Genomic DNA, 23,944 nt, shown 5'->3' on the forward strand with positions numbered 1-23,944 from the left:
TTCTGCAAAGAGACGTTGGTTCTACAAAGAAATGAGGTTTGGCTGTTTCGATGAGATGACTCTTCGCTTACAGGCAAATGTATGTGCGTGTGTCTGATTTTGCACTCAAATGGTCAAGTGGGTGTGTCTATAGAGAGCCCCATCTGTCTGTATAAGAAAAGGAAGAAAAAAAAACCCACAGAGAGAGAGAAAATTCTCACCCCTCACCCATCCTATAAAAGGACCACTACTATAGAGACTGACAGTTGCCTAATGCACCTCCATGTGCCTGTTGTGACCCCTTCTCCCACCACGCCCCTTCTACACTCTCTCCATAATTAGTGCCGCCATATTCTGGCTGTGCCAGGTTCATCTCAGCTGTGTCTCACCTGCTTGTTAGTATTATTACAGAGTGGCCTCAAGAACCCCCTTTTTGCTTTTTAACCCTAATACCAGCCAACTTCAAACGGGGTAAAAAGCCTTAACGAGATCGCACTACACCTCTCTCCGAGGTCAGTGCCTGAGTGCAACGATCGGCTGTGAATCCTTCTGGCTCTGATAGCTCCATAGTGTGATTCAAGGTTAGTAAACTTTTAAAGGCTGATACATAAATGAGGAACAAAGTCTGCCCCAGTTATAATGTTAGTGTTATTAGAGTCAAGGGAGCTCAATTTGAGTATCAGTTTAACAGTCTGAGCAGAACTCATTGGGGGTCTGCAAAAGAATATTTTCATACATAGGTATTTTATGACTACAGGTCCTAGACATTATTGCCTTACATTTTATACAAAAGACCACTTACATGGGTGAAAAACAAGTCAATCCCCATAGACTTCTATGCCCAACTATCTAAACAATCAAGTACAGAACCCTTAATTATTAATTCTGCATACATGGGAGGCACCCATAAAGTCTTTGGATGAAGTATTGGCTGCTGATGGTCACTTTTTCTTCAAAAAAACCAAAATGGGAGGGCCAAAAGGCTGAGGACTTAAAACTGGGCTTCCCAAACCTATGGTGATTATGGACATCATTGAACTTGAACTGTAAGTCAGCTACAAGTATAATTTGCCATATGGACAAGATCACTTTTGTGGGGGAGCAAGCTGCCATATGAGGGGGAGACCAGACAGTTTTAGAACATTAAACAAACAAATTGGCATAGACCTTGCGCTTCAAAAACAAGCTTAAGTGTCATTCATATCCTTCTCGCTACATCCTATTAATCTGCCTGGTATTTGACATAAAGCAGCTCTCCGGTGGGGGAGAACAAGGTGACGGGGGAGGTGTGTGAGCCTCTCTTGTCAGCAGCTTGTGAGTGATCATACAACATGAATACGGAGGGAGGAGAGCATTGTTTAAGTCTGAGCGTCCCCCTTGTTTTCCTTTATCGCTTCCCTTGGTCCATTCCTACATCCCTCACTTTCCCCTAACACTTGACATTCATATGGGGTGAGCACACAGGGGGTAAAGGAAAAACAATTATGCTTGGCAGTCATAAATCCACAGGACGTAATTCACAAGCTATTCACTATTAATTCATTCAGTGTTTAGAAATGTGTTTAACAGCGGAAAAAAAGCAGCCCAAATGTTAAAGTAAATTAGCCTCTAATTAGATTGCAATTCATGAAATTCCATTTGAGCTGTGTTGATGCAATTAATAGCATGTGAAATTGCGAATGAATCCAATGCGGTATTAAAAGGACACACTTGTGTTTATGTGTGTCTGTTGCCACTTTGAAAACATAATGCTGTTACCACCATGGTGACACCGTGTAAATATGTTTCTCCTCGGATGCGGTCGCTGGGACACGTAGAGGGTAATGAAACAGGCGGAAGTAACAGCATGGTCAAAGAGAGAGTGAGGAACGAGGTACTGACAGACAGCACATTAAATTTCCAACCTTTCATCAGTGAAAAGCACACAAGCAGGAGAAACAGAGACTGCAGATTTTCCGATTATCGGAGAGTAGGAATGCAAGAGGCACAGCGTGGTGGTACTTGTGGCTTTTTGTTTCTAAATGTAGTTTTCAAAAAAAAAATTGTATTTTTGAGTTCTGTTTGTCTAACTTCCTGTTTGGGCCATGTTTTCTTACAAATTCAATCATATTTGTGAGTATGTCCGCACATGTGTTTGTGCATGCTAAGAGCAATCTTGGCAAGGACATTATTATCTTGACAGTTTTGCAGTTAAACAATGTAAGCTTCCTTCACTGAAAACATATTGAAAGGCTCCAAGTCGCTGCAATGTGCATGTTTTGATGGCTGTGGGTATCAAACTCACTATGTACCCTGTGTCTCTGTCTGTGTATGTGCACATGCTTTTGTCAAGGTTAGTAGATATGTATAGCAGTCAAATCGACTGATTGTGATTGCAGCAGGAGCAAAGATTGTGATGAAGGTGCGTTTGTGCTGGGGGTGAATAATCAGCGTCTCTGAGGTAATGGGGACCAAGAGGGGGGAGGATGGAAAGCCTCTGTATAGGCAGAGGTCCAGCCTGTCTGTGCGTGCGTGTGTGTAGGAGGGAGTGGGGGTGGGTTGGGGCAATGGGACACTGCCTCCTGGAACCTTGCATTCTGTGAAGCTCCATGCCTAATAGGGGGCAGAGAAGTTAATTCCAGTGCGCCGAAGCTTTATCTCATTTTCATACATATGAACGCGCCAGGCCGAGATCGATTACCGCAAACAAATTGAAATGCCTGGGACCAGGGAGGCCTGCAGAGAGGAAAGCAGAAAAAGGCAGAGAGGGTGGGGAGTGGTAGTGTGTATGTGACTATGAATTTCTGAAAGTGTATAAGGAAGACAGAATGCACTGATATGGATGGAAAGACACAAATCACTACCGCATACCGATTTCCCCCGTCTTGCGTGCACACACGCGAGCAGACACACACACACTTACACCTCTATTATTTAGTGTCATGCATGAAAACCCATCTCATTCTAGTCGATGCCACGTTCCTTTTAAAAGCTATTGCAGATGGAAGGTTATAAGCAAACTCACAGAAGTCCTGATTTCTCGATTAGTCTTCTTTCACCTACTTTCTTTATCTGTCTGTTTGCATGACTACCCACTACATAAACGCAATCAGTTTCTCATCCCATGTCCTTTTCCCTCTCTATCTCTCATTAAACACACCATAAAATAAATCTCCATGTCATTAGTCCTCTGCTATATTAGTGTCGTCATTGACTCTTGACGGTCATTTTTGGCACTTGTCTGCTGCTCGCAGCTTCATTACTTCCCTTCCTCTTTTCCTTTCTTCATTTTTGCTTTTATGTGGAACCAAAACAGCTCGTTACACTTCCTATTTCTTCTCTCTCGCTCCCTTTTTTCCCTTCGTAACTGTGCCCTAATCCATGGGGTTCTCTCCTAAAAAGAGTTTTTCCCCCTTCCCTTCTTGGCATTTCAATTGCTGCATCACACATCCAACATACACAGTTCATACAGCGCAGCAAGAAAATATGAAGACTGTGCTATGCTTTTCATTATTTAGACATTTATTTGGCACACTGGCTTTCAAATCTAACAATGGAAACAGTGTAGCAGGATGTGCTTTATATATAGTGCCTACATTTTAAAGGAAGTTAGTAAAAAGGGCTCCTGAACTGAGCAGCACAGTGAAGATGACTATAAACATGCTTTTCAGAGCACCACCGGTGGCTATAGCACATTTCTGCTCATGTATATAATGCATCCAATTACTTTCAGTGCACTAAATTGGAAGGTTTGGTTTAAAAAAAAAAAAATGGTAACAGCTGCAGATTTGCAGGGCCAAAACACATTACTGGTCAAAAGGTATTGCCTCATATTTAAATACAAGATCTCTGAAGACAAATAGGAAGATGCACAAAGAAACAACGCAGGCTTTCACAACACAAAACAGCATGTGACACGTATTGTTGGCCACATCCTGTGGTTAGGTGGACGGCTACAGCCTAACATCAACATAATCTTTTCCATGCTCCTTGTCTAATGCATTATGTGGGTCATTGGTAAAGTTTGAGAAAACAAATAAACGTGCAGCAGTCCTGCTTGCCTTTAATGCGTCATCGGTGACCAAAACATACATTTTCTGTTGTAAATGCCAGCATACATGTGCAAAAGTAATGTATATTAGTACAAACTGTTTCTGTAAAAGATCTCAGTGAATATGTCCTGTGTACAATTACATTGGAGAAAAGAAAACCCACTATAAAATGTGCCTCTTCACTCCTGATGTTCTTTGTTAATATTTGTGACAAGCCCCCATCTGAGTACTATGTAAGCAGAAGTCATACAAATGTTGAATTGAATTGTAGCCCTGGAGGAGTCTGATATTTTAATCTCTCACTGAAGCAGAAGAACGGTGGCATTAAATGCTTATTGAAATTGGATGCATTCAGCTTTGTAGGCAGCTTTGAAACTTGGTTAATAGGTCAAACTCACAGGCAGTGCAGTGAAACACAGGGAGGGTAATTAAATAGGCAGGTCAGAGTCCCAGGCAAGCTGTGGTGACCTTTGTTAAAGCCTCACAGTTTCACCCAGATGGCCAAACTGCTGCTCAAACTGGCAAAGTGCAGGTGCTAAGAGACACACTAAGAAAAAAACCCCAGACAGGATGAAATCTTCTGCCATCTTCAATCCAACACTACTATGCATTAACAGAAACCTTTAGTTTAGGTATTTAGCATTAACAGCATTTTTTTAAGTGTCAACACAGGAATAACCTCACTGTGTTGCTAAGTGACAACAAAGCGAGAGGGTGTGCTTGATAATTATCCTCGTCCATGATGTATGAAGATTCAGGTTTGAAAGCAGATATGACAATCGCAAATTATAGAGGCAATGGAGCATTTTAGATGTTCTTAACTAACAATTGTTCATTCCTTTTAATGCAGACAGCTGGGACACAACGCTTCCATATTTCATTTTATGCCAGTATGCATGTGGATGTAAGCTACTGCATTAAAGTAGAACTCTATTTAGAAATCTATTTATAAAACAAAAGCATGCAAATCTATTGGCTGTACAGATCGTTATACATGTCTTACTTAAACAATCCAAATTACGAACTTATCACAGGAACAAGAACGCTGAGAAACTATTTTAACATCTTAAGAAATTGCAGAGGGGATATGAGGACACTGTTCCTTTAGTTTTGCATTTCAGCTGAACACCATTTGCCTTCTTTTATCCCGCTCATCCTCTCTCTTCTTTCTATAGCCCATCCCCCCATCGCTTTACCTACAGCACACTCAGTGAGCTGTCTGGGTCCCCTCACGCCTCACTGCCTGGTGCTCCTGGCATACTGAGCGTCACTCTGCATTAAAACGCCCCTGTATTTGCTCTAATGAGCGTCTGCATGTGTGCGTGCCGATTGTGCACAATTGTGCATGCATGTGCAAAATGTGTGTGTCCATCTGTGTACAAGAATGCTAAATGCTACGTGTGTATAATGCATAAATAATGTGTGTGCCTTTATGTATTAATCAGAGCTGATTAATGTACATCAGTGGCTGGAATGTAGTGTTAGAAAATGAAGTATATGAGAGGGTGTAGTTTGTCTGCTCATGACACTCACCTTTGGGTTTCTGATCAGCAGCCTGCAGAGGAGAAGAGAAACTGATTTAGGAAATGAATAGTTAAAGTATGATGTTCACAAATAAATCAAATGACTAGTGCTACCGAATAAAGTGAGCCTATCGTTTCAAGACATCAGTGAATAGAAGTAGTCATTTGGTCCTTTAATGGAAATTTGCTGCCTACATTTCAACAAATCAACCAAGGCTGATTCCATTTATTTTATTACTATTAAGCACTTACAATAAAACCACTCCATGCACAGGGGCAACTTAAGTGAAGGCTAGTATCCTATCTATTTTAATAACAGAAAAGTGTGTGTAATGGATAGCACTGAGGTTTCTCACGTGACGTCATGCGCACACTGTGCGAGACATATCGGACATGATACAATCACTGGTTGTTAGGTCACTGGATGTTTGAGCTGTTGCTTGGTGAAATCGGTCATAACTAAGGTGGTACTTTGGTTGCTCACAGATGGCCACGGTTGCCTAGAGTTTTTCCATGTTCGTCTGCAAATACTTGCCAGCTAGAAGTGGAAGTACTTTATATACCAGAAATGGAGAGGGTTCATCCTCACAGTAAAAGCTGTACTTCGGCGTTGCAGCCAACATGTTTCAAAGTGTGCAACTTTTACTGTGAGGGCAAACTGTCCATTTCCATTGCGCATCACACTTTTACGGTTTCAGCACAGCTCAGAGAGTAGCTGGTCAGGCTACAAGGCTGCCACTTCCACTCAAAACAAGACTGCAGCAATATGCTAGCAACCACAAGGAGGTTTTTACCAAGAGGTTGGGGAATACACGTTTCCCTAGTGACAGGGGGTCCCTGACTGGTCCAAAGGCCTGTCTGACTTGCCGGTTATTAACTTGACCATCACAATGATTGTCACATGTCCAAAAATGGTGGACAAGTCAGCATCACTTGATTAGCACTCACATGTCTGCAAAGCCTTAATAGGGGTTTTACATTCACCTTTTTCTGAGCAATTTCCTTCTTGGTCTTTTCTTCTTGTTTTTTCTTTTTCTTTTCTTCCATCAAATGGTTCTCTTTCTTCTGTTGCTAGCTTCTCTCAGCTGTTCAACAAGAAGGGGAAAGAATGATGAGTAAAAAAGAAAAAAAGAAGAGCACAATTAAGAAATACTTCTACACATTATAACTGGTATGATCTGCATTGCAGACTTTGGACATCAAGAGTTATACAGAAACATCTTGGCCCCACACTGTAAATTATTTATTTTGTTCATTTTTAAACTTTAAATGAACTTAAATGGTAATGCAATATTACTGTTACTTTTTTAATTTCAGGGGATTTCAAGCATGTTCAAAAGCACACATTAACTTGTAGTACCTTCCTTATGAGCCATTTATAAGTCAGGGCCAACGTGCACTCAGAGAACATAAAAAAACCATTTCCATCTACAAGCATCACTGCATACAAAAATCATTCCAGGAACTTGTGATAAACACTTTCCCTCATGATCAGAAACTAAAATGTAGAAGGTAAAGAGGAGGACTACTCAAGTACAAAAAGGAAAGGGACAGAGGGGGAGATGAAGTGAGTGTGAACAAGAAGAACGAAGGTTAGCATAAAAAGGTTGGCTTAAAAACAACAAACGAGTCAAATTTTTTCAAGGGGAAAAAGAGGAAAGGATTTAAAGGAGCAAAAGGAAGAAAACATGAAGGCCAACAGACAAAGTAAAGCACGAGTTCTTCTAACGAAGATCTCCTTTTAGTGGGAGTGTGGTTCCAAACTAGCTAGATAGCTAGCCTGAGGGCTCAGGGGAAACTAAGTACTTCATTTCAGTCTCCATTTGCTTTGGCTCAGCTTTAGTGACAGCTCCTGGAAACTATTAAAGGCATGAGCTAGGACACAGGCAGTGACTGTGTGCATGCTTTTAGGCTTCACCAAGTGCAATGGACATCAATGCATGTGTCATATCCAGTGAAGGGAATAATGCATTTTTCCACATACATACATACATACATACATAAGACTGACATTATATCTGGTTTAGTGAAACAATTAGCACAATAATAATCAATATGATGAAAAATCATTAGTTAAAATCCCAATGTTGATAAATGTGTGTTATCTACCACAACTGAAAAAAAAAAGTGCCTACACAAAGCATGGATATGAATCAAAGTCTGAATATATGAATGAATCATAACTCTCCTAACAGAAGACTAATAGAAGGCCTGTCTCCCACTGTGTTGCCCACTGGCAGTGGGAGGGAGCTGTCAATCACAAAGACAGGAGAGGCTTCAATGAGACAGTCTGATGGTGCAGTAATGTCTCTATGGCAGCAACGGAAGAGGAATCATATAAAGGGGTTTGGGCAAACATACAGATCTTGCATTACTGCTCCTCCAACTGTATTTTAGCTTCCTTGTTCCTTTTCCTGCTTCATTGTTCTTCCTTTCTCCCCTACATTCACGCATACACTCAACACAATCCTATTTTTCATTGTGCTATCTCAGCAGCTCACTGAACGCTAGGGCTGTGCGATATGACCAAAATCTCATATCCCGATATAAGAATTCTATCGTCCCGATAACAATATAAATCACAAAAATTTAACATTTTCTGTAAATTCTGTGAATCTCGGGCAGCTCGACTTGCGTGAAGTGTTTCCAGCTGCGCGTCCTTTACCTGGAGTCGAGTGTTTTAACCGATGCATGAAACTATACATTTTTAGACATAAGTTGTAACGGCCGCCGTTTTCTTTGTATTTATTACACGGCGTGCTGCGGGTAAAAGCTTCTAACGTTTGAGTCTAAGGTTTATTTTTTTTAGCTTTTTTACTTCTCATCCGTAAATAGTCTGCTCTATCATGTGATTCAGTTTATTTTGAAAAGTCTCAACAGGATCTTGAGCTTTATTGTGAAAGGTTTATGTGGAACATAAACAAGCGGACACGCGAAGGTGTTACCGTCGTTGTTGCTAATGACAACGCATAAAAACAGGCGCTTGTCCGTCAGTAGTGTGGTTATATTACATATAAGAGAAAGAGAGAACTTTAAGAAATTAATATAGCCACTACAGGGACCATCAAAACCATGAAAAAATATTGCCGGAAACAGTTTATTTTGCGACACCACGAAACAAACAATAGCATAAAATGAAACGATAGACGTTTTTATATCGTCATCCGATATATTGTTATATCGAACAGCCCCACTGAACGCTGTTGATAATGCTGCATCGATAGTGTGAAAAATGACCACTGAAACCACTTCAAATAAATGTGCAACAAAAAAAATTCTATTTTGACAACAGTATACTGCGTGTGAAGTAATCTTACTCTTTATTAATTCTCTTCAGTATTTGAGACCATTATTAAGTAGAGTATTAAGTCTTTTTATGGCCACCTAACAAGAAAATAATAGAAAATGCTGCACTGCTATAAACATCTAGAATAGGAATAGGAAAAAAGTGAATGAAAAGCTTTGCCAATGGAACAAATTGGAGCGACTGGAGGAAAGAAATGGACAAAGGAGTTTTAGGTGACAGAAATTATTTTTGTTTTCCTTTCATTTGCTAGTGACAGAGTCTCTTCCACTACAGCTCATCCTGATAGTGTTTATACACAAAAGATTGCACTAGTGTCTGTTTACAAGTACTGCTGTCACGATGAGGGTTGGACAAAAACAGTTCCAAGTATTAAAACAACAAAGTTATTATCCTGATTTCCTATGTGTCACACTCTGTAATATCATTTACGGTAATGTCCTAACAGCATGTGAATGTGAAATCAGAGAGCGGGCAGTTGACTTTTGAGCTTATGTAGTCATCGTCAAAGTTAGCTTCCCTCCTGACCTCTGTTGACCCTACATATTGCATTACCTGCCTCTCTCCCCCTTCCTCAGTACTGCTGACAGCAGCACTTCTTCAGCAGTGATTCTGGGCTGTATCGCTCTCTGCCACACTCCCCAGCATCAGGTTTACCCCCTCTGGCAGTAAGACTCTGCAATTAGGGAAACATTTCCCATTTTGACATTAATGACCTACAAAGCCAGCGTGTGTCACTTAAGGTTCTCTTAAATTAAAGGGACTTGCAACACCACAGCCAATAACCAGCAATCAGCTCATATTCTTGCCCTTAAAAGGTATGGTTAAATGACATATGGAGATTTGCAGATAAAAAGACAAAAATCAATGCAAAGGTGCATTTAACCCAACAAAAAAAAAGAAAAAGAAATGTGTCTCCATGTTGTAACTGCAGAGCTCAATTGTGTATTATAACTATTATAACTGACTACTGACCAAACTGACCACTGGAAACTCGTGATTTCATATCCAAGCAGGATCCCCCTTTCTTACTATGCTAAATACAACTGCTTAATATCTCTATATGTGGGGATAAGTTACAGAGGAGGAGACATGACAAGAAACATGCTATTATACAGGAAAGAGGTTAGAAACTCACTACACACACACCAACCATGCATAAAAGCACAGACACACACACGGGAGCAGACAGTCTGATGCCTGTCTTCTTCCGCCAGGGATGCAGAAAAGAGGGAGGGGGGATGGAGGAAAGGGAGCAGGCGGAGGATGAAAGCAGACGCAGAGCAATACCAATTAAGAACGACAGCCGCCAGAGAACTAGACAGGGCACACAGCGAAAGAAAAATACTGCTGGAAAAGGGCAAAGACCAAAAGAATCCTCACTGGAGAGGAGTTGGAAACAAAACTGAATGAAGCTCTATTGAGGCTGGCAGACCAAGGAGAGACTGGAGGACAGGGGTGGAGTTGGGGGGGGGGCTGAAATATTCGTACACCTTGATCACTAGTGTCAAAAGAACCAGACAGCGAAAATAAGGTCGAGGGCAAAAAATAATGCAAGGCTGGTAGAGAATGGGAAAAATGGAGGATAACTGTGCTAATGTTATTCTCTGCGTTACAATGAAAGGGAGACACAGGACTTCAAAAGAAAAAGAAGAGCAATCAAAACATGGAGAATCGTGTTTGGAATGGCTACAGACAACACCACAAACACAAGAGTAGGAAGAGGAGTTTCCTCTCTTGGGGCAGGGGGAGAATAACAGAGTCAAGACTCGTGACCACAGATTGTGGTAAATCTGCCACCGCTGCCATTCAGAAAACCACCCATTCCTGTCGTATTATGGAAGCTATGAGACTCTCCAGAGCCTTATTACATGGAACATTTTAGGCAGCCTTTACCTGGGGAATAATTCCTCAATACCTGCTAATACTGCAACACACCCCAACTAATCTCCACAAATGTGTGTGGGAGTGCATTTGTGTTTTCTCAACCTGAACAGCTTGGGGAAAACAAGCCTGTAAATTCCACGGTTGGTAAGTGCTAATAACAATCTTCTTGTGTTTTCTATCCTTCAGTCTCAGTGAGTGCTCGGTTTGTAAGCATCCTGTGCATACAGTGCATATTGGCTTTGCTTACAGCCGGTGGTCAAAATGGTCTATGAAAATATACAGTGCACTTTATTGCTATTAGACTAGGCTTGCTCAGTGAATTGTGGAATACATATTGTATGTTGGTAAAACCTGTAAAGAAGAGATGGCCCCTGGAGAGCAGTGTTTTGGTTCGGCGGGGGGGGAATACTGGGGAGGAAGAAAAGTCAAACAACCACATATTAGGAGTCAGTTGTGCTATAAATAACAGCTTTGAGGTTTGCTTCCAGAAAACTCTCTCTCACAGTCTTGGCTGCTGCCTCTGCCAAGCAGATATGAAACTTTAACACAGTGGCAGCTCATTAAACTGAAAAACAGCACAATACACAAGACTAAGCAAAGCCTGGTCCTTGCCATCGCCACTGCTAAAGCTTAGTGAATTCAAGAAGAAGCTGTCAAGCTGAATGTGTTGGTGTATGTGTTTATTTTTGAGTGCTTTCTATAGCTTGACTGCACTGTCGGCATGCCAGCAATTCTACCATTGCCAGTGGCACTTGTCTCTGTCAGCTAGTACATCTGGCTACCTTACCCACACCTAAATGTTATTCTAACCTGAGTCATAAACTGAGACTTAACCATCAAAGAGTCCTTTGAAGGTATATCAGGAAGTGAGGACTAACCAAAATTTCCCTACTTTACACCAAATGATCACACACCCAAGGCTGAAAAGACAAAGTTCGACTCAGAAAAGATTGATGTTTAAGCACATGGGCATACACAATGTCCCATCAACAATTTACTGACTGCCAGCAGTATAAGCAATCAGTCAGTCTCTGAAAGTGAGAAGCAAGCCTGCAAAGAGATGTAGGAACAATGCCTAGAGGAAAGGAATAAAAGCAGAAAAAGCCACAACAGCTCCTTCTGTTTGGACAGCAGATGAGATACAGATATTCTGACACAAAAAAAAGCCTACATCTATCAAAGTGAAATAAAACATTAGACCATTTTTTTTAAAAATTTAAAGTAAAAATTGGCTTAACTGATCTAATAAGAATAAATACCCACCCTAGGTCTATGTGGCCAATAACAATCCTCAGAAATGTCTTGCAGCTATTGGTTGAAAAAAAAAAAAACTGAGAAAACTACTAATAAAGATATTTAAATATGAAAAATACTTGTAAAATGACATTCCTGCTGCCTTAAATGGTTTGTGCCTACTGTACTATGCTAATTTGCATATCAGCTATTATCTTGTTTTATATGTTTATTTTTATTCTTCCTACCTTTTAATACTGTTCTTGTTGTTTTTGTGTTGTAAGGTGGCCTGATTTGCCACCAACAAACATGATTTATTTTTATTTCCTATTGTTATCATTTGTCATATATTGAAGTGCAAATTGAGCTGTGTAAACCACTTTACATCCATACATCAATAAAAGTAAAAGCAGACGGATAAAGTTCATCGACTGTATTCAAGTTCACGTTCAGGGGTAAGAATTGACGTGGATTATCAACCAAAGCCATGACCCCAGTGAAGGGAGAGCTAGTGCATGCTAGTGCGATTTACACTGCTATAACTGCAAGCTTTGTTAGTGCTGTAGGGACCAAGTCCTGTTACATAATGAGTAAGGATGTCTGTTGATTTTGAGCAGGAAATGGGAATATTATATGGTTGCTTGTCCTGCATATTCTCTGTCAGTTTCTATCTGATGCCAATCTCCTTCTGTCCACGTCTCTCCAATTAGCTAACATGAAGTAGAGGGAGGGACCGGGGCCCCAACCAAACCTCGGCACATTGAACATTCCCCTGGACCCCTGCCAAGACTCTCAGGCAGCAGCTCGATGGGTTTCAGCTTCGCTTCCCCCATCCCCCTGCTTCCACCCAGTCCTAGCTTACCCTTGGTGGGCCCCTAAAGCCCCTGCCCCCTCAATTGGCACAGAAGTTAGATAAGGAGGGGACAATTACACATCCACCTCCCTTTAGTTTGTATGTGCGGCTACTAATCACAAGAAGATTCCTTAAACTGCCACCTTTTACTGACAACTTAAACTAATTTCATCCTTGCCTATTTAGAGTGCATCTTCAATTTTTGCAAATTCACAATCAAGAAATGCCAGATATGGGTATGAGAGTGTAAGACGTGGAGATCACATCTATCATAACATGAGATCACCATCTTATACCAAAACAACAGTAAAGCCTGGTCTACACGATGGATGTAACCTAAAAAGCTTTTTCTAGTTTACATCCATCAAAGGACACTGTAACCATTTATGGCTTTCTGGTGCTCTGTTATTACAACTGCAAACACAAAGTACAGACACACTCCCCCCTTAGGGGTGTGCCCACATAAACACTACTCATTTGGTACAATGGCCAAACCAAACACCATTGCTTGGTAAATCTAGATCCTGCCCCCCTTGACATTAAAATAGCAATACAGTGAGCAGAGGAAGAGGTTAATGGCTTTTGGCAGCCCCCTATTCAATCCAGCTGATTCTACTGTCAATGTACCCTTACTTGAGGAGCACCCTGCGGCGGTGTTAAGCGTGTTATCTATCGCGACTGTGCCAGTTGTTTGAAAAGCCTCATAATCACAGGCTCAGTGACTACCACACTAAAGCCTGGGATAGGGTCAATGACAGGGGGAGAGGACTGACAACAGAAGCCACACACAAGTCCAACTACAGGGGGCTTCATCAGGGCCACAACAAAATATCTGACAAGGAAAATAAACTATTTTACCACTGTACAGAAAAATGCATGGTGGATACAGTATATTTACACTTGGCCCTGCAGTGGAAACAAGGCTAATGATAGTAACTTACACTAGTGTTCATGTTTTGTCTGCAAAGGGTCAACTAAGGATACGCAAGCCTTGGGTTTCCTTTCAAATAAATGATCCTGCCCCTTTAGTGATAAGGGGCTGCAGATGGAGTTACTGCCAAGATTTGTCCTCCCGGCATTGTTACAATACACTCTAATCAAAACAGTGTCTAGATGCCAACAGCCTAAAGCCTGGTTAGATCCAGAGCCAACATGGGTAATGTGTTTCCTGCCTACAATGCTGCCAAAAAGGCAAAAGAAGTAATACAATTCATTGAGTCTGAGCCTCTGTGAGATGAAATTTCTAATTTTGAATCCTTTTGCATTTTGGGACTAAGGTAAACGTCACAAGACTGAGCTAATTTAATTCAGAAATGTTTTAATGACAATAGGACATATACCAATATTTATGCCAGACTTTCTGCACATTTAATACATTTCAGTTATTTTTATACTACAACTGTTACATTAACAGTTACAGTGGCTAACCACTTTCCATACATAAATACAGTTCAAATGAATTGAAGTTTTTTTTTTTTAAAGTTAAAAATAAAAAGGAACCAAGCAAATCTTTAATACTGTTTTCCCATCAGCAGTTCTAATGCTTTGCTTATGTTGACTAATTACAGCAGGGCAGACTACCTAATTTACTGCTGCATGTGAATGACATTAAGCGTATTTCGATACATGTTTCGATACTGTTGGTATAGTACTTTCTCTTCATGCTGGAAGTAGGGAATAAACTCCCCAGAGTGTCTCTCTCTGTGTGCTTTCATTAGCAACAGTTGCTAGAGTTGCATGTACACAGAGACTACTGCACTGCTCCCTCAGTATCACAGTAGGGCAGGTGGACAGTGGCATGCAAAATCAGTGCTACACCCCCAGATACTCCACACTGCTCCTGGCAGAAAACCTGCACCTTCATTGCAGCATAACATGCACTGCCTAAGGAGTGACGCCATCAATGGTGATCTAAGGTCCATGTGCAATCCCAAATTTACCCAACTGCCTTCAAGATGAGCCACTTGCTGTGGTTTAAGTGCTAGTTACAGTTGTGTCTGGTAATGGTAAAGGTAATTGCATGGTATTTAAGAAAAACTAAACTCCCTCCTCCTTTTTGTTCCACGGTGAAGTGCATCCTATTCTCTCCACTCATTTTGGACACCCCCCGAAACATCTTTTCAGAGCTATCCCTTACTGCATGCTCATCAGCCTTGAAGGACCCTTAGCTCTGGGCAAAAAAGGGCTGTGTGTTTGTGCCTGTCTGTCAGCTGGCCGTCTAGGGTGCGCTCAAGACCTGATTAACAACTGGAGGGCATTACTTAATGGCAAAGGTATTGAGCTAGACATAAATAGTCACACAGTCCCATGGCAAAAAATGAAAGGCATTGCACATGTGCAGACACTGGCTGAATATGCCACAAAAATATTTACATTCACAGACAGTGCTTATATCCATCATACACAAAAATAAACCATCCGCATCTGACTGCAAATGTACGGTGTGCCACTACAGCTTGGGCACATTTTTCATTTCATCACCTCACTGATGTGTGACGGTAGAGATAAGACAGTGGTGACAGAGATGTCAGAGGAGGGGTGGAGGAAAAGGGGGTTTGAAATTGAACAGGAAATTATGTACTTCAATTAAGACACGCGGTGGAGATATTAAAAGCTATACTCCAGCGCCTGGGGACAGGATGCAAGAAGGGGGGAAGCAATGGAAAGCGACAGTTCAATCCGAGTTGGGAAGGAGGGGTGTGGAGGGAAGGAGGGAAGAGAGACAGGACAGCTATGTTTAATAATGTACTAAGAATTAGTGTAGTGGAATGTACAATGGTGTACAAGATACATAATGTGATACAGTTGAACCACAGACCGAAGCGTAGCGAAAATTGGGAACAAATGGGACTGTGCCTTTGCCACATTTAAGAAAAGTGTAACTACATCGGATAGGCACGAATTAAAACATTTAACGAAAATATAAAAAAGGTGTTACAGCCCTAATGCAACTCTGTGCTATCTGCAATCAAACTATAACTATAAAATTAGCGCCCCATTACCTTCTAATAACCACACAGACATTGGAAAAGGCAAAGCAATTCTCCCAGTGGCTCCAAGAAACCATCACATTACACACTCACATGTACAGAGTGTGCTCCAGCGCACACAGCCAATCATAAAAGGGCTATGATATAACACAAAAGTTCCCAACATATTCAAGACCCTTCAAATAAATACACTAAAATTAGTCATCAAACCCGTATCTAAAGGCACATGGAAGAATACCTCGGCTCAATCAGTGTTTTCCTTTCCCGAAGAATGCCCTGCATAAACAATGTGAGCAGAAATCTGGGCAAAACAAACACGCTTAGTAAACTGTTAATGGATGTTTTAATGATGTAGTACTTGAGCGTTTGCCGGGGCATTACCGCTGTTGTTAACCGGGCTTAGTCTGTATGTCAATGAGACTAGAGCTGAGTGATATACTTTAGCTTAATTATAGAGGAACACGGCGATTTTCATTTTTCGGCTGCCGCTACGATTTTTGATTGTCAAACGTTGATTAACACTATTCATCAGTTTGCCAAGAATCTAAAAATATATATAAATAAATTAAATGTATAAACTTACCTTGCTTTAATCACAGCTTTGGCAGCTTTCAGTTAAGAGTCGATGCATGGCAGGGGGGGAAATGCATAAAAGCATTCTCCGATGTCTTTTCTAAAGTTACCCGTAAAGAGATGGAGCAGAGATTTAGTCGTAATTAAAGTCAGACTTGGTAGATAAGCCGACTGCTGCTGTAGCAGCTTGGTGACAAGATACCGAGGTAAACAACGGCTACTCAGCCAGATATATACACAGCAAGTACGGTAATTTATGCTTTGAGCAAGAAGAAAAAAGATTAAAAAATAAAACCCAAAACACATACGCTGTGAAATTATTTTTTTACCAAAAACAATTTGTTAAAACGTCACGATTTAACGGGGGGAGGGGGCGGGGAAGCGGACGAAGCACCACTAATAACAAAAACAAAAAAAAATACGAACACGATTAAAATGACTTTTAAAAGCAGCTAAATTATGTAAGCTAACGTTAGCTGGTTGGCGTCGTAAGTCGTCGACCGTTGCTAGGTTTTGCAAACCAGAGAAATCAGGCAGTTTTCGTTAAAAAAAAAAAAATCGCCGATGACTTCTCGCGGAGCAAGCCGACGGCCGTCAGCCAGCCACCCAACTTGTTTTAAAGTGCAAAAGATTTTTGTTGTTGTTGTTGTTTAAGTCGTCTGTTGGACGACTAGCGACGGACTGGCTACCGCAAATGCAAAATGAGTAGCGACTCCGGGGAAATACATTCTGTGTTGATCCAGACGGCGGAGCGGACACTCATGGTAGGCGTTCAGTGAGCTCTCCTTGACAGTGGTCTCGCAGCCATTTTGTTCAAACTAACAACACTGCAGTCTCCGTCTCCTCCTCCCAGGGAGCAGACAGACCAGGAAGTCGCTCCGGATACGTCTCTCCCGACCAACCAAAACACTAACTCCGCCCACTCGCCCCGCCTTCCTCCGGTCTTCAAACCTCCCGACTGGCCACCGAGGATGGACCTTTTTAATACAACCATGCGACGGACAACCAGGAAAAAAACAAAACAAAAAAGGGACAGAGGCAGCCAGCTCATATTTCCAGGGTAATTGCTGAAGCGTGCAGCAAACACTGTGTGCTTAAAAAAATAAACAAATGTGAGACATGTCATGCTGTGGAAAGAACATACATGAAGAAAGTACAGGCATTTTGAATTATATACCCAGCAGATTAGCTATTTTAAGTCTTAAAGTTGCTCCAACAGTTAATTTTAAGAATGGATCAAATTACTCAATATAATAGCAAAGACAATGTTTATAGTTGCAAACCTACTTTTGTTAGTAACCATGTGTAATCATTTTTTAGCCTCCTTTTAACCTATAGTTTTTGTTTAAAGGGCCACATATTTTACATAAGATTTCATATTTTATCTAGTACAATACATTATGTGATGCATAACTAAAATGGTAAATGTGTATAAATTCCATAAGCAACTGGCAGTTACACTGTGAACTTTATTTAAGCAAGTGAAAATAAACCCCCCAAAAACTGGGGTCAGAGAGCCAGCCCCGGGTTGCTCTTACCCAAGATGACCTTTGTCAAGAATCTCTTCATCACATGATGTCCAGAAACACTGGGCGATAATTTTAGGCTATTCACAACATGATGGATGAGGTCGCCCTTGTGCACCCTCAGTCGCGTCTGCAGCCATCTCACAGAAAGAAAACGCAGCCCCTGTCCATTCTCTGCACTCCTTTCTCATGGAAATGACCGCTCCATGCACACACACACACACACAGACAATGTGTGGTGGGAACAGGTCAAGACTGTGTTCCACAAAGAGGAGGGCTGACCAGTGAGAATGCTCCTATACATCGCAAGGAGAGACTACTAATGAGAAAGCCAGGGGCCCTGGCCAAAAGTTTTTTTTTTCTTCCTCCTTTTCAAGGCAATATGCCCAGAGCTATTAAATCAGCAAGCTCCAACTGAATGGAGAAAGCAGATGCTCCATGCTCAGGGGTTAAGAGAGGTGAGAGCAGAGGGGAATGCCTTCAGAAACGCCTTAAGGGAAGTGTAGTTCAGGCTATTAAAAGGGAAAATGCAGGAATTCGCTTGTAATGTGTGCCATTTGAATAAGCTGTGTTCCTAGTAATCATTTTGTCCCAGAATTAATATAATACGCTTACTTGAAGCGTCAATTCAGTGATTTATTAGGTCAAGAAAACTAAAGTGCATTACTTAGGAGATATCAAAGGGACACAGAAATGCATGCGCCACAAAGGACAGCTCAGACTTGAGACGAAGACTGTGGTTCGACATGATCTCAGCCATCAAAGGCAAGAGCTACTCAGGTGTATGTGCATTAAGAAAAAAAAAGACAGGGAGTGTGTCTCTCCCTGAGTGCAGACATTCACATGTATTTTATGTGAGTGTGCGCTCATCCCTCCCTGTTCCACATGCGCTCTCCAACTCATCACAGCTATTCTTTTAGGTGTCTTTGAGATGTTTCTTTGACTTCGCCAATTTCCCTAATTGCTTTCACATTTAAGAAGACTGCTGACAGAAGCGAGTCAATGGGAAAGGTCTGCCTGACATTCTGATAAGAAACAACCCAGACGAGCTGTAGTACTGCAGTGGTGGCAATCGCTCACTTCTTCTCTTCTTAGACAATACACCTCTCCTCCTCCTGCTGCTCTCGCCATCTCCTTCTCCTCTCCCCGTTTTTTTTTTTTTTTTTTTTTTTACTCCGTGCTCTTCTGCCTTTTGTTTTAATTCCAGTTCAATCACGAGCTCTGTTCCGCATAAGGTTTTAATTTCAAGCCTGCTGCCAGAGTCTGCCACACGCGCGCACGCACACACACACACATGCGCATATTCACCCAAGTATGCATGTGTATACACCAAACCACAAATTCCTATGCTTAACGCGCACACTTACTCACATCACAAGCACGCATACACACTTGTATGTTACAAGGCGACATGCAAATTTAATGCACGTGCTCTCTGGCTACGTCTTATCGAGACAAAGTATCTCCTACTTGAGACTTTAATATGCGCACACACACATTAATAAAACGCAGGCGCATCAGACAAATTACATAACCAGAATCCCGAACTGTATTTTTCCTTCTGAGATCAAAATCTAGTTTATGAAAGATCAGGTAGATTTATGGGATCATTAAATGAATTCATAGCACTTACAGTCTATGTTTCTTTGCCTTACTCGAAAATACAAAGCACCTCTTCAAAGGTACTACCAAGAGCTTTCCTTTTGTGGAATTAGCTAAACATGATCTGAGGATTTACCAAGTCCAAAAGCAGGTCTCGGTGTTAAGACCTCACTCACTACATAATGCAGAAAAAGAGATTTACAGTTTGGTGTATGGTGTGGGGTAACTGATGACTTGGTGATGTCAGTATTTTGGTATTGATTATGAATACACAATCCTCTGCATCAGTCTGGACTCCATGTATGTGAGAAATCAAAATGCAGACAGCGAGCTGCTGTCGCTTCTCTCAAAGTGACATTTCCAAAGGCATGACTTGACATATGCAAAAGGGCCGTCATGATGATAATTCTGACAGGAAGAGACCATCTCCTAACTGCCCATAAAAGAAGAATGTTGCACAGTGACTCCTCCAGTTCTGCCACTTCAAGGCAAAATTTGCAAGTGGGTTGCTTTGTGGTTGAACTGAAACATTCATGGGAAGCTTTTCTCACTCTGATTAGCAGTGCTGATTGAAGTGCCTATCCATTAAATACCAGCACAGAGTGGGAAAACCCTGCTGAGTTGCTCATTGCTCATCTCCAAGGTCTGCAGCATTGCATTGGGAGATAAGGAAGCCCGCTAGTAGCTAAAGGCATGCTAGTGCAGGAGAAGAGGAGGAGGGATCCTTTTTATTAACTTTCATTAAGACTAAAGAGCGAATTAGTGTGAGAAGAGGTCTGATGTACAAAAGTCGTGCTCTTTTTAGCTGTAGCCACATACAGCATGTATGAAGTTCATGAAGACACACAAATTCAGTCTAAGCACTGGCAGCAAGTGTCTCTAATCCTCTGTACTACTCTGTACCCGTGTACTGCTTTGGGTAGCATAATAGCAAGAATAAACAGAAAGCAGCATCTGGTAAAGGGGTTATGCTTGGGGTGGGAAAGGGGTTATGCAGTCTTTATGTGTATGTGCTGGTGCTTTTAAGTGCATGCCTGTATTTGACTGTGTGTCTGCGGTGCACGTGTGTGTGTATGCATTTGCGTGTGCCCATATGTGTGCTGTATGCGTGGAGGGAGGGAGGCAGAGCAGAGCAGAGCGTTGCAGTGCAGGCAGTAGGACAGCGTTTCTGAGCTGTGGTAATTTCCCCCGAGACAAGCGAGCAGGTAAAGGCCAGCAAAAGAGGGAGGGAGGGAGAGAAGGATAGATGAAGGCTGGGATAAAAGGGAGGGAGGGAGAGCATCAGCAAGCAAGTATGTCAGAGAATAATAAGGAATGATACAGCAGTGGCAGAAAAGAGGGCAGCACATTCGCCCAATCGAATGGGCACGGACTGCATTAAAAACGTTTCAAGGTTGAATTTAGCCGCTCTGATTGTCAACACATTACCGTTAACATTTGTATTTCCATTTCAAATGCCTTATCTTGTTAATGAGTGTTTCTAAACTGAGTCATTGTTTTTGTAATGAATTCATCTATTAATTACACATGCGCCGTTTTCTGATGACCTTGCTTTATTTTGTTACAAGCTGCAGACCTTAATATTAGCATACATTAAGCCCTGCTTATCTTTCATCCCCAAAAGCTAATACATCAAATTATCACCCGAAAAAAAAAAATGCATCAAGCACAATTGTGTTTTACGCACCAAGGTTTGTGTGTGTGTGTTTGTGGGTGAGCACTCTCACTTATTAGCCCCTTCCCCCTCCCTACTTGCAAACTCATTACCAGCATATAAGACCTGCATGGATTTTATGGTGTTTTGGGAACTGACTGGTTAATCAGATTTATTGCACACTTAAGCTTAATTGATTGCCTTTATGGATTCAAATGAATAATTAAGTACTAACAAGCCTAGTTTCTGTTTCATCATTCTGAAATGATGATAATGACCCACAGAAAGGGAAGGTAGTAGAAGTGTCAATCACAAAATGCCAACATAACAATATTTGCTTTTCAGCCTGTGTAATCTACTGATCATAATAATGCTGTCAAAACACCGATACAAGCACATTTTCCACTTAATCTCATACTAGTATTGGCCCAAAGCTGGAGATTTATTTTTCTTCACTTTTCACTTTGTGTTTCAAAAATGTCTACTAAAAAATGAAGTATTATAAGCAGTTATACAGACAGCGAAAAGACAGCCAGCGCCTCACGATCCAGGCGACCCCTGAACAAAGACAACATATCCTGACCTTCAGATGATCTTCATCAGATCAATACTATCATCGGCACAGACAAGCGGTCACAGATTAACCCAGACTCCTCTAACCAACCCCCAGCTCTCAACGCAAACACGTGCGCACACACTTTTCTCTCCCATACACAACAACAAACATGCACACATCTTTTTTAGCAGGGCCCTGGGTGTATTGACTGGTTTGTACTGACTGACACGCAGAAACACCACACGTACGTGCTTGTTGACTATACTTTTCTGGCTGGCTTTTATTGCACAGTGTAAAGAGTGAAGGGGTCCTAATGTAGCTGTATCCAGCTACAGGAAGGGGAGAGGGCGATCTACCCATTGCTGCCCTCATCTTGTTATGATTGCAAACATGTTGCAATTAAAAAAAATAAATAAATAACTGACTTGCTTGTCAATGTAATATTATATGAATGACTGTTTCTGTATTTACATGCGTGTTTGACATTATGGAAAAGGGCAGAATAAAGCCCATATGGCTATACAAGTCTGAGGTCTGGCACTGGATATCATTTTTCACACACCTCTATACAAACATTACATTTCCAGACATAGAGAAGAATATGCATATTTGACACCCCACCAGCCATTTACATGGAATATGTACCAATGAGCAACACAAGCAAATTGATATCTATATGTCTGCAAGTGGCCAGAAGGCAACTGACTTAATCCCAGAACCAATGTAAATGTTGGTGGCATATCTACAGGCAAGAGCTGATATTTAGAAGTCCATTAACACAGGGTGGAGATGGGTTAATTCACTGTGTGTAGCTGGAGATCCGGAGGGAGTTTAGGGCATACAAAGAAGAAGGAGGAGAGAAATGGATAATGGGAGGGAAAGAGAGGCGAAAGAAAAGAGGGTATAATGCAAAGAGAAGAAAGAATGAGAGGAAAAATACAAATAAATGTGGAGGGAGGTAGATGTATATATAAGCAGGGATGGTGTGGTGGGGGTGCTGGGGATGGCAGTCGGCTGAGTGTGTATGTGTGCATAGTTGTTGTGAGCATTGCTGCCTGCTATCATCCGCCTGAGCCTGGGCGTCAGTTTGATTAATGCTGCTTTCCTCCAACTGACCTCCAAGGTCACTGGAATAGTGGGTACTCAGCCGCTCCCATTTGCTGCTTTACCAGAGGGGGGTAAGGGCCATATAATATGCTCCTCCAGAGTTTCCTCTGTTTTTCCTGTTTCCACTTTCCTCTCTGTCCCTCATTTAAGCTCTATCTATCTCTCTCATCCTCGCCGTCTGTCTGTCTATCTCTTTTTTCCCTCCCCACCCTCGTTCTGTCCCGCCTCTCTTCGGGCTCTCTCATTCTGGTCCTCATCCATCTCTTTCTCTCTGCCACCATTTCTCTTTCCCTCTGTTTGACTCTTATGTGCTCGCCACCAGCACTCTCTAATCTGAAATGCAATCAAAAGTGGCAATAATGCAATGTGTTTGAAGATGCTGGCGAGAGGGAGAGAGAACAGGCCGGGAAAGGGCCATTAGGCCACCGAAAGAGGTTTAGATAAACACATTCATATTTCTCACACATACTCACCTCCACACAACCACCACTTCCTCCCCTCTCTCCGTTCACAGAAAGACTGCCAAGGTGAAGGCATATGAATAGAGTTGTCCTACACCAATAGACACTTGGCACTGACACACTTCCTCTGGCAGAGACGCTCATAGCAAATGCTACTTATTGTGCCAGACGGCCTTTCCTGGCATGAACCTGACAAGAAGGGAGCCATGTACATACAAAGAGAGGAAGAGAGAAAGACGAAGGCTGAGACATGAGGAGGGCAGTGAAAAAGTTAGTTTTCTTTCTACTCAACTCCCCAACTCTATCAGTTGTACGTTTTTTGTTAGTCCCTGATTAACCTGATGATTTCCCAGCTTTTTCTTCCAGTTTTGTATTACTAATCTCCTTTTACCCTTTTTTGCCTTTTGCCCCATCTATATATGTATATATATATATATATATATATATATATATATATATATATATATATATATATATATATATATATATATATATATATATATATATATATATAGATGGAGACCTGGTGCCAGGAGAATAACCTCCTCCTAAACATCAGCAAGACTAAGGAGCTGATCGTGGACTTCACCACAAAGCAGGCGAGGAATTACAAACCCCTCATCATCAGTGGCACGCCAGTGGAGAGAGTGGACAGTTTCCGATAC

The 23,944-nt window shown here is 41.6% G+C and overlaps 1 protein-coding gene across 4 annotated transcripts in view; it reads right to left on the bottom strand.

Annotated features, from left to right (window-relative positions):
• The window catches only part of tnrc6c2 (trinucleotide repeat containing adaptor 6C2), a 52,863-nt gene extending 35,618 nt beyond the window's left edge, over positions 1-17,245 (bottom strand). Inside the window, exons 1-4 of one of the 4 annotated variants that reach the window (XM_087841844.1) lie at positions 16,384-17,245; positions 9,393-9,513; positions 6,518-6,618; positions 5,544-5,565 (exon numbers count right to left, since the gene is read on the bottom strand). In XM_087841844.1, coding sequence (XP_087697970.1) covers positions 5,544-5,565; positions 6,518-6,580 — 85 coding nt within the window. In that variant the 5' untranslated portion in view covers positions 6,581-6,618; positions 9,393-9,513; positions 16,384-17,245. The remainder of the gene's footprint in view (positions 1-5,543; positions 5,566-6,517; positions 6,619-9,392; positions 9,514-16,383) is intronic. The other 3 variants (XM_087841842.1, XM_006787443.3, XM_087841846.1) reach the window with 3 other exon arrangements.
• Positions 17,246-23,944: the final 6,699 nt, after the last annotated feature.

This window comes from Neolamprologus brichardi, chromosome 6, assembly GCF_056152115.1.
Source record: "Neolamprologus brichardi isolate AB-2024 chromosome 6, ASM5615211v1, whole genome shotgun sequence".
Taxonomy (NCBI): domain Eukaryota; kingdom Metazoa; phylum Chordata; class Actinopteri; order Cichliformes; family Cichlidae; genus Neolamprologus; species Neolamprologus brichardi.